Source organism: Thunnus thynnus, chromosome 3 (assembly GCF_963924715.1).
Source record: "Thunnus thynnus chromosome 3, fThuThy2.1, whole genome shotgun sequence".
NCBI lineage: Eukaryota > Metazoa > Chordata > Actinopteri > Scombriformes > Scombridae > Thunnus > Thunnus thynnus.
Window position 1 is genome coordinate 24,296,963 of NC_089519.1, and position 12,265 is coordinate 24,309,227.

At 37.0% G+C, this 12,265-nt stretch overlaps 1 protein-coding gene across 10 annotated transcripts in view; it reads right to left on the minus strand.

Annotated features, from left to right (window-relative positions):
- Positions 1–449: 449 nt before the first annotated feature.
- inpp4b (inositol polyphosphate-4-phosphatase type II B) overlaps positions 450–12,265 on the minus strand; it is a 263,968-nt gene continuing 252,152 nt past the window's right edge. For 9 of the 10 annotated variants that reach the window (XM_067584918.1, XM_067584919.1, XM_067584921.1 and 6 more), the window contains one exon: positions 8,565–8,755. In XM_067584918.1, coding sequence (XP_067441019.1) covers positions 8,581–8,755 — 175 coding nt within the window. In that variant the 3' untranslated portion in view covers positions 8,565–8,580. Of the gene's footprint in view, positions 1,731–8,564; positions 8,756–12,265 lie in introns of those variants that run through there. The other variant, XM_067584920.1, reaches the window with a different exon arrangement.

The window sequence follows — 12,265 nt, forward strand, 5'->3', positions numbered from 1 at the left end:
TACAGGAATGTTATGAGAAGTTTTAAAAATGTTTTGATACTTTTTAACACTTTTTTTTTTGTTGTGACTTTGGGTCACCATTGAAATTCAGTGTTATTGCTGTATATCAAAGCTTACAGCTGCTGCTTTTCTAAATGGAGAGAGCTACAAACGCTTCAGAGCCACCTTTTAAGACTACAGATACCAAGTAGTCAAACTGTAGATTTTTTTAATGTTCAAGTATAATTGGGTTTTTAATTCAAAATACAAGTTTCTTTCAGTCTTTCACTACTTGAATATATTTTGCAAGTCAATTTAACATGCAACACAATAGATTAACACAGCACATGAATGAAACTATGACTCATTTAACTGTAATAATGTACTGACTTGTTCAATCAAGCACACACCCGTGAGAATGATCAGTATGTGACTCATTACACAAACATCATTATATAGTCACCAATATCCACATGAAACCATTTTTTATTAAATTTTAAATAGAAAAAAAGAAATGTCCATTATTTAACAGCATATACATTTTAAACATGCATTGAAGTCCAAGGAATGAACACTTAGAATATAAAATCATTTTAGAATACAAAAATAAATAGTGGACTTACATACTTTGTTATATAGCTCTCAGAAATGATGGTACATTATCTGCATCCTGTTCTAATTTCCAGCTGTACTTCATTTGGTTTCACTGGGCTGTACCTTGAGATATAAAAATATGTAGCTCAAGTGCAACCATTGGGGCTGAGTTGTAAAAAAGGCAATGGGATTTAACATGTAATTTAAAATATGCTACTTACAGTATATGTCCCATACATTTGGGTGTACAAGGATGAAATTACAATGTCTCCAACCACCAAAAACAAAATAGGTTAAGTTTGGCCCCAATATGTGACATCAGTAAAATACATAGATCCATTGCTCAAAAACGAGTTGCGCATGAGTTCCTGTTAAGCAGACCACCAATTAAGTTTTCACTTTCATAATGTGGAGTTCAGTGTATCCAAACACAGAATGAGACATGGGATAAACAATTTGTTTCCAATTCACTGTTTAAAGAGCCATGTTTATACAATAAATCATCCTGGGAACAGTCTAAACTTAACATAAACTCTGAAATAGGTCAGTATAAACTACTTAACTGACCTGAGTTAAGATTATTTTATCACACTGACAAATCCCTTTAAAAAAAATTTGAAATTTCTGCAGGAGGGAAATTCCTCATACAGGCATGCATGTTGTACTGCTTGAGGTCATTAATATACTGTACAGACACACAGAGATCAACTATGATTTGCCACACAGTTGTATTATTTATCACTGCTTAGGCCATGAAAATATACAAGACAAAAACGGAAAGTGCTTTATTTTTTACAAGTGACACATGTTTGGCAAATCCAGTGTGAGGTTCGGTGAACACACAACCACCCTCACATACCAGCGCAAACAAAAACTAAGCAAACATCAATAAAAAAAAAACATCCAGCAAGGTTGGTTATTAATAACAATAAATTGTTTTACAATAATTTCACTATTATTTACTGTCATATTTAGTACTTGGACAATAAAGAATGACTGGTTTTACAGTACATGGCTTACTTCCTCAAGAGTCAACTTTTCCGTAAGTCCCCTCTGGTGGTCGGTAGCACTTGGGAAAGGCCATCAGCTGCAACATGTTGAAGGCATATTTCCTGCATCTAATATTCTTTTCAACGTTCTCAATCCGACATCCTTCTCTGATGATCAGATAAAGAGGGTGAGGGAAGAAAAGGAAAACAAAAAAGTAAATATGAGTGACTTTTTAAATTATGTTTGTGATGATGGACACAGGCTTTTAAAAGAGGCTTTTAAAAGGCAATTAAATTTTGTCTTTAATCAATGTCTTTAGTTGTTTAATAAGCATTTAAGTTGCTTAATAAGCAAGAAAAAAAGGCAAATACATACACATTTGGATGGTAAGTTTGATAAAAATCAGACACTTATTATCTCATTTCATGGCTGCCAAGTTGTTGTAGTATAAACAATATATGATTAAGCAGCTTACAGTTATGTCTGACACAACTGCAGTGTTGCCAGTGTTTTATAATAATCGCATTTGTGCGACAATTAGTCTTTTGTACAATGTACTATAAAGTTTTTCAATCATAATGAAATGGTACAGAACATATTTGCAGCCTGACAATTAATCATTTATTAACTTTGTCTATAATTAACAATAAGAAAACAATATATTTCAATATATTTCAATTGTCAAACTGTTTTGTTTGGTGTTGTTTATGGTACAAAAATTCTGTGTGTATTCTGTAACACAGCATCGCTTCATATACGTTGCAAACATAGTTCTGGGTTCAGCATCCGGCAAGACACCGTGTAAAAAAAATAAAGTAATGCCAGTTATGTTTTGTCTGTCCAACTGATTTCATGTGGTCTCTTACAAGTGTTGATGTAGATGTGTAAAGACATTAGTATACTCTGACTGAAGTGCTTGTTGGGTGGCTGAAAAGCTCCTGAAACCCCCTTCCCCCACACGTTTTTCAGACATTTGAAATGGGGAAGTGTCTCTGACGATTTTTGTAACTTTCCGAAACCTAAGGTTTCAGTTTCAGTTCAAACAACTAATTTATCTTATACTGACCCTTTATGCAGCCCCTCAATTCAGCCTCTGTGTGAACGTGCCGTTTTAGCTCCTGTCTCTTAAAGGCCCCCCTCCTGATGAGCCCACTCTGTTCTGATTGGTTAGCTCCCAGAAGCTGCCCGTCGGCAGACTTCCAGTGTCTTTGGAGGCTGCCTAACAAACAGTAATAGTAGGATTTCACTTATTTTCCTCATTCTTTACTCAAAATGGAAGCTTCTTAAAGACATCAGCACATGTTTGAGTCCGAATCCAATCCAAAATATGCGAGTGGACAATGTGAACAACCCGTGGAACAACCATCCTGCTGCCTCCGGGTTTCTTACAGTGCAGACAGTTTGCTGCTTGCTCTTGATTATGCTTACATTCTTTTGCTGTTATTCTTGTTTTTTTTCTGCTAGAAATTATGAGCAGCGGCTCCTGGATACTTTTAAATTATTGAGACTGTAATTTATTTAGATAAAGTAGGCTAATACCATATTTTCAACACTTTTATGACTTCCTCAGTACTACATGAGCACAGCCTACCGACAGCACAAGTCTGTACTGCAGTGACTGGAAACGCGGTACTTAGCTAAAGCTGATTAGCAGCAAGATGCACCCCCTTCTCCACGGATGACTTCCACAAACTTCTACAGAAAATTGCGGTGCTTGAAACCAAAATCCACCAGTTAGATGTGAATGTGGAATTGACTATGTGGGAATGACACCGCTTTACCATGGACTCGAAACAGTGGACAATAGCATGCTAACACACGATTAATTAGCACCAAAGAGACTACCAAGAAACAGGAGGGCTGTGTATCAGGTAATAAATAAATTAGTAAATAATTTTCCTGGGAAATGACAGGCAGCGCCCAGCACCCTGAGATTTGTGATGCGACTGGCTGGCCTGAATTATCATCCAGGCAGAGTGCCTCTTCAACCCTTGTTCTTAAAAGGACACCCACAGTAAGTAAGTCCCTCTTGGAGTTCACTGACCAAATGAAAGAGCTGGTCACTGCTGGGACCAAACTTACACCCCTGCAGCACTCCCTTTTCCTCTCCCCTAACCTCGCCTTGGCATCCACCTCCACCAAGTCCTCAGCCAGTTTTGACATATTCATCACAAGTTACAAAGCCCCGTGACTGATGTAGCTCTTTCTGATCATTCCTGTGTTTTCTGTATACTATCTCGGTGCACACAAATGTTCAAACAGAAATAATCACAAATGGTATATCACTGAAAACACCCGTGAAATGTTTATTCAGGCTTTCTCTTCCACACCAGAGAGGTGTATTATGAAGCAAGTTCAACATACCCAGGCTTTCTTTGTGTGAGCTGGCTTGACAAACCCTAAACTCACACTCAGAGATAAGTGGTATCAAGACGGTGGTTATCAGCTTTCCTTATTGACCCAGGCTTTCTGCTTCAGGCTCTGTGCGTGTTCCCATAAAAGGGGGCGTTTGGCGCATCATGCTACTTCAGTCAGGAGGGAACAGGTCATTATAACGCAGAGCTATGAAGAATATAAATACATTATCACAGCAAAAAGCAATACCGTTGCTGCAAATAAGACGAGAGTGGAATGCTTTCAGAAAACTGCTGATCGTGGAAACTCGCAAGTTAATATATTTATTTTACCACTCAATGCACTCTCAATGCCTCCCACATTCAGAGCTCTTAAACTTTAAACTTGATGCAGCAGATTTAAACATTATACTCAAGAAGTGCATTTAGGTCCGACTCTGTCCCATAATGAAGGATAAGTGAAAATCACTTTAGTTTTTGGCCAAATCAAAGTGAAATTAATTTCATAGATTTTATCTGTGATAAATACCAATAGACTAATTGATTTTCTTTTTTTTGGTTCAAAGTATTTCTTTCATGAGATTTTAGTTTTTATTAGTTTTTTTTACAATTTGAAATACAGTTTGATATATTTTAACAAAACCCCATCCAACAAATAACCCTAACCTAATGCACCATTAGAAATTTATAATATGACATATCAAAACAATGGTAAGTATGATAAAAGACCAATCAATTTTCTAATCGATGTTCTAATAGCTGCAGTAACAGCAGTGATAAACGGACTTGGCAGCAAATCAGGTGGTTAGTGAAAGGGCAGCGCTTTTTATCGCTGACTTAAGCTGAAACTCGGAACATAACCTGCTCCAGACCAGGTTAAGTTTGCAGCTTAAGTTACCATGGTGATCTAGCCAGGTTAAAAGAGCGCTACCTTCGTGACATTGAAAACCCTGGCTTTAGGCTCAACATACCATGTTAACTCATTAATCTTGCTTTGTAGTACACCCCTCTGCCCTCTCTTTGGTCTCAGTCAATGAAGCTGTAGATAATTTCAGTTCTAAAAATCACTAATGTGAAGGTAGTCTCTGGTAAGAAAAGATCTCCATGGAGAAATGCCACACTGGAGACTTCGCATTTATAATTTGGAAATGAGAAGTGCAAGGCGGTCCTTTTTCTCTGACATCATGACCAAAAACCATAATAACGCATGTGCCTTGTTTGCTACTGTCAACAGGCTAACAAACCCTCCTGTGTAAGTAGCCCTTGAACTTCTATCCACCAGGGCCTGCAATGAATTTGCCTCCTTTTTCACTGACAAAATTCAGAAAATTAGACAAGCAGTCAGTGCCTCCATACCAGCTACAGGGTACCTATGTATTGTCCCTGTGTCCACTTAAAATCAATTCAAATAGCATGACACAATTTGATCCAATCAACCATAAAAACTTGGAGGACATTAGACAACATCTGAGCTTTTCCTCCTGCCGCCTTAATATTCTGCCTACCGGCTTTTTCAAAAATGTTTTTAACTCCCTGGCCTCAGATCTCCTACAAATTGTCAACACATCTCTTCTCTTGGGTTTCTTCCCACAGGCCCTGAAAACTGCAGTCATCAAGCCACTCTTAAAAAAAGAACCTAGACACTTCAGTAATGAATAGTTATAGGCCCATATCAAACCTCTTGTTTTTAAGTTAAAAAAAAAGCTGTTTTTCAACAGCTGAACAGCTTCTTCACACCAAACAACTTTTTAGATGTCTTGTCTGCTCTTGTTTAGGTCTTGAATGACATCCACTTAAACACAGACAGTGTCAGAATTTCAGTATTAGTATTATTGAATCTCTGCTGCATTCAACACAGTTGACCACAGCATATTACTAGAAACTGGGTGGGACTTTCTGGCACAGTGCTAAACTGGTTTGAATCCTACTAAAAGGACAGGGACTACTTTGTGTCTATAGGTAATTACACATCTGAGCAGACAAAAATGACCTGTGAGAGTTCTCCAAGGCTCCATTCTGGGACCTCTTCTATCCAACATCTACATACTCCCACTAGCTCATATTATGGAAAACAACAATTGCCTATGGTCCAATACAAGCACTGGGTAAGTGCATTGAAAATTAATTGTTTTAGGAGCCAAGGAAGTACAATCAAAAATCACTAGCTTCTATCAGTAATGTTAAAAACCACAAACCAAGCCAGAAATCGTGGTGTAGTTATGGACTCAGGCCTGAATTTAAGCAGCCACATTAAGACAATTACAGAGTCAGCTTACTATCACCGTAAGAATATATCAACAATTAAAGGACTTAAGTCTCAACAGGATCAGGAAAAACTTGTGGGTGTATTTATCTTCAGTAGACTCAACTACTGTAATGCTGTCTTCACAGGTCTCCCTAAAAAAAAAAAAAAAAATCAGACAGCTGCAGCTGATTCAGAACGCTGCTGCTTGAGTCCTCACTAAGACCAAGAAAGTGGATCATATCACTCCAGTTCTCAGATCTTTACACTGGCTTCCTGTCTGTCAAAGAATTGATTTTAAAATACCACTGTTGGTTTATAAAGCACGGAATGGTTTAGGGCCAAAATACATTTATGATCTGCTGCTACGTTATGAACCATCCAGACCTCTCAGGTCATCTGGGACGGGTCTGCTTCCTGTTCTCAGAGGCAAAAACTTAACATGGAGAAGCAGCGTTCAGTGTTTATGCTCCACATATCTGGAACAAAGTCCCTTAAGACTTGAGATCTGTTGCAACTTCTTTTAAATAAAGGCTTAAGACTTCTCTGTTTGCCACTGCCTTTTTTTACTAACTCAAATTTGGAGCTTTTGAGTCATATTTTGCACTGCAATGTAACTTTTATTCTGTTTTATTCTATTTTAGCTTTTTTTTTCTATTCAACTCTTTTTAACTGTATTTAAATGTGTCTTTTATGATGTATTGTGTTTCTTTTACATTTTCTGTTAATGCCTTTTATGTTTTGAATTGTCATTCACCTTAATTTTTGGAACTTAGACATTTGACATTATAATGTTATAAAAATAGAATAAAAAGGCATAATATCTCCTTTAAAAACACATCAGTGAGCCACACTGTTGCACTGGGAGACATGTTCCTTCACAATGAAGATTACAGTCGCACTAATTTGATCACATTTTCAGTCTATGGAGAATAGCTCCTCATAAGGCAGATGCCCCTTTGCATTTACAGGAACACGCCTCTGTTTACAGATCTTTGCTAGCTTGTTGTGTTACATATCACAACCTCTTGACTTTGTACTGAACTTCTTTGAGAAATTTACGATGTAGTACAAAGTCCTACAGTACTACAGTAATCTCTGAAGACTAAAAACATGACACTGTTATTAGTCTTTGGAGCCGTTGCTAAACAAAGGTCTATGGCACAGAGGAATAAGATATATCAGGCTTTGGATACACACACAATACTTGTAAGTAGGTAAGTGTAAGTAGGATCAATTCACTGTTGGTTTGGCTCTGCACATAAGATTTGCTAAGAAAAATATAAAAAATCGGCCATATACCACGTCTTCAATCTTCAATGTCAAACCTAAAAACTAGAATTTTAGCTGACACCTCATTTCTTCAAGTTTTAATACATTACAGTGACACTGTATTAACTCGTGCATGCTAATGATTCAGTCATATATCAAAGATTAGGTTTCTGTCTGAAAGCATAATGCGTTATGGGACAAGAGCCAAAGGGTTAGATTTCCAGGCACATGGCAGGGGAGTGAACTAATGTTGCCCTGCAGGATCCATGGACTGTGACAGTGACTGTGATATGCCTTTAAAAAACGAAGTGAACCTTTCTTTGTTCTTGTGAAGCTGCCTCAGGGTGTATATGACAGCATGTTATTGTAAGGAGTGACAACTAATACTTGTTCTTCCATATGCAGTGCTGTCAGTATGTTTTATCACAGTATTGTTTTGGTTTGATTTCAGATTTTATTTAAAAGGTATATTCATCCAGATAACAGTGTGGGAATCCAGTGTGCAGGAGGCAAAACAAACACACAAAAGAACAAAAAAGTCGTAATACTTTTTAAGGAAGGCAATCTACTACAACACCAACACCAAAATGTTGTCTAAAAGTATCTCAGGAATGAATCAGGATTGTGACACAGTTTCAAAAACAAATTTACATTATAAGCTTTGCAGCTGTGGTCTTTGCTGTGGGGTTATACGGTTTTCTTTTAGTTTACAACACCATGCCAGTAAAAGAGCAAAGTGTTTTTGCCAACTGGTACAAGGATTCACACTGTTTCTAGAAAAAAAATGCTGCTATTGAGTTAAATGTCCTTTTTCAATGTGTTAAGCCTTAAGAAATGCTTGTTTTGATTTGATTTTGTTTAGGCTATTTATGCAGAGTTAGTATAAAACACCACATCCAGTATGAGTGACATTTGCTAAAAACTACAGTGCCCAGCTATTTTTTTCTTTGGCATTACATATTTACATTTTCAGTAGGAATGTATGAGCTTGTGCATGCATTTTCTATGTGTGAACTTTATATTAATGTTAGTCTTAGGAAAGTTTGTTCTTGACAGATATTAAAGACTAAGATTCCAGGTGAATCAGGAAATAGAATAATTAGCAAACACAGAAAAAAGGGAGTGAGTAGAGATGGCATTGTCAGCAATTTATTGATATTTTGCAAGCAGAAAAACAAGACTTAAAATGAGCCACACAACCAGTAGGTGGGAGCTAACGAGCAGCAGGGCAATGGGGTAAAAGTGTCGTGACGCTGGTTTGTTCTCTGTCACGGTGCCAGCCTCAGGGTCCTCCCAGTGCCCAATGTCTCCCTGGGCGAGCCGGCTGCAGGGGTGCCCATCAGAGTGAAACAGAACGAACAGAGAAAGATCAAAACACTGCATTGTTAGTACAATCTAGATGTTGTTTAAGTGGGACTTCTAGCATATATTGATCGCTTGAGAGCCAAAACAGGCTGGTACTAGAAGGTCCACTTAGACAGAGCCACAGAAAAGCAGGCGGTGATAGATGGAGCAGAGGTGTTGAGAAACAGGCTCACACATGTAAGCCATGTAATGAAATGACTTAGTTGGCAGAGGATGGAGGAAGGAGGCATGCAGTTTGAAGTAAAAGCTTATGCAGAATGTCTTTTTCATCACATCTGATGAAACTGACAAGATGAGGGGAAGAATTGGTTTATGGGTGTGGTTTCACAGGTTTTTGTCGAGCCTGACACTTGTTTTTAAGTTTGATTTACAGCAATAATTTCCTTTTGGATAGTATTCCCCTTCATTCACAACAGTGAATCAAACAGTGAAAGTGCTTCCCTCATAATAATCAGCACCTCTGGACTAGTGCAGACTAGTAAGTTTTGTTCATTTTGCTTTTAGAGGCATTATAGCATTTCATATATTTTTTGCAACGCAGCAGTTTATCTAGCAAAGTGTGTTTAATTAAATATATCTCACAATAATAAATTGTCTTATTTTAGTTACTGACTTAATAAATCTTTTGTTGCATGTACATTATAGCTGGTTATATTCATTCCATGCCATCAAAGTTCATATCATGTAAAGCGAAACTGTTAAAATGCTGTTACTGCATTATAATTTAAGGTTAATAATTAATATCATGCTGAACATACAGCACAACAATTGAGTCAACTGGTTCTGCTGGTCTGATCACCAGCATCACAGAGTACCTCATTTTTATTCAAAACAACCAACAAAACAATATAACCAATCACTTACTGACAAATATGACGTGTGCCCTCAGCGACAGCATGTTCCAGTATTGAGTGGAGTATAAACATTACTGACTGACCAGGTAACATGAAAGCAAACATATTTACTTTAAGTGTATGATGTTAGCGGCCACCTGCATTATCAATTAGACGGGTGTAACCAGACACACCCGACCAACACTTCTAAATAGCATTATAGGGAGCGTCTTAAATCATGACAAATGCACAGATTTTAGCGTTTTTTAACCACACTTGACCATACAGATAGGTATAGTATTAGTTTATTAAGAAAACATTAATCTTGAAATCAATATTAGATCTAAATTAATTCCAGTAAAAGGTTCTCCTACAACTTATCATTTAGTTTGACACACAAATGATAATGTGTTAGCCAAATGATTAAAATGTTGGAACTACATAGAAATACAAAAGACAATAATGCTCATATTTGCCATCAAAAATTTGTCAAGATATTATACTTCTGTTAGCTGACACTTATTAGCATCCACTAATTACCCAGTCCCCTTTTTCCACTGTTACCCTGTTTTTGGATCCTCCTTTTTTCACCTCATGAGTTGAACACTAAATTAATGTTAAAATCCATTATTAAAGACTAATCGATCTACCAAGTATATATATTTTATCAGACCCACAGCCTTTGTCAATTGAGAACTAATAATGTCTGCTTACATTGTTTTAACAATATGATCTGGTTTTTGAGTCACTGTTCTCAGCAAAGGGAGTGCGTTGGTGTCAAAGGGGAAGGCAACACAAACGGTCAAAGTGGAGGACTTCATTGTGCCTGGAGGAGTTATTTCCTGTCACAGCTAAAATATAGTTTCGTTTTATCCTTTTGCTCTTTATCTTCATTAGTGATCCTCACAACATCATGCTTCAAGTAAAAACCCACCACACAAACTTCCACATGTTTCCAATACATTTGTCAGCTCTGATATCAAAACGAGTATAAAAATATGGATGCAAATATTAGTCACGACTACTGTTTGAAGGCAGCACCTGCAATAATAAGACAGTGAACTACTGTTGCACTGCTGTTCCACCCCAACATAGGAACCGTATGGCATGTTTATACATTTTTCAGGCAGAAATTGATAAGAATATTTCTGCAACATATGAAATTCAGGGGAACACTTTTGTGCATTCTTATGACAACATCATATTACATTTAAATGTCTGCCTGGGGCTAGTTACATGCTTGCCAGCTGTAATTGTCTCTGCAAATGATGGAATTACAAGGATATGTGTTTTTTTTGTCGTGTTGCAGAAAACATAAGTTAGGAACACCACTTTCTGAATCAAAAACCATTTGGGGTCCTTTGTTTTTAGATAACATACCACACAGACAGAGAGATAATTAATCCTGAGAAGGAATTCACACGTCAATATGTTTACTGACTATATCACTATAAGATAGTAAACAGAAACAACACACATGTAAAAATGTAATGTCATTTATTCATATGTCCATGTAATAAAAGGTTTGTGGATGTGTGACAACAATAAAAATGTGACTGTGTGAAAAAAGTAAAGTAATATAGTTTTCTTAAACATTAATGGATCTTCCTTGTAAATAAAATATTCTACAAATTGATTAAGCATATTACAGGAGCAGTTTTTGATAGTTTTTAATAGCAGTGTTGCTTTAAAGCTGCATTGTATTATTTCTGGGGTATGTGGGTAAAGATGCATTCATTGCATCTGGAATGGTCTTACTGGTTGGTTTAATACCCATCCTCTTTAGGTTTCAGTTCGTACGAATTAGTTGCACAACAGGGAGTTCTTAGCTGAAAAGACATGAGACTATTCTATTGATACATACACTACATGTACTACATGTTCATATTTATTGAAGTTTTCATAGTACTACAGTATGACAGGTCGACATACTGTAGTTCTTGCGATAAATCTTTCGTAGGTTTGGTAGGAGGAACCTTTTGTGCATTTACAGAGTTGTCATCAGATGTTTTAGCTGTTTATTTTGGTCCTAAATATTTGATCTTCAATATCACATCAGAAAATGTCCATCGTGTTGTTGATATGGAAACAAGTAGCATAAATGTTGTTCTAAGTTGTTGCGGAGATGTAAACTAATAAACAGAATAACTTTATGAAAATGAGTTAAGTAACTGTATGTATTACCTGAGATAACTAAATTACACCATTTTTTAATTAATCTGGATAGTTGTAGCACATGTTCTGTGATGTTGTTATGATCAGTTGTTATGAGCTGCATCCTTTATATTTGTGTCTTCGGTTACGTAGTTATGCCCTTATACTCATCTAACACAGCTGCCATCAGCTGGCCTTTAGAGGTCATAGCCACAGAGCATTTCAGATGTGCTCTTTACCATCAGGTTAAAAAAAGGTTTTGAAGTTAGACCTTATCAGATACAGATGTCGATGTCTACCCTGCTGGCAAACACAAACATTAAAGGCAGCAGTGTCTCTGCAGCACTGACAGGAACATGCATGTTTGCCTTTGAATGTGTGAGGGAACATGGTGATGATGGAGGAAACACATGATGATGTTTACATCGGCATATCCGATGGTGATAAGCAGGGTGGAGAGGGTGCAGCCACAAAATGTTTTT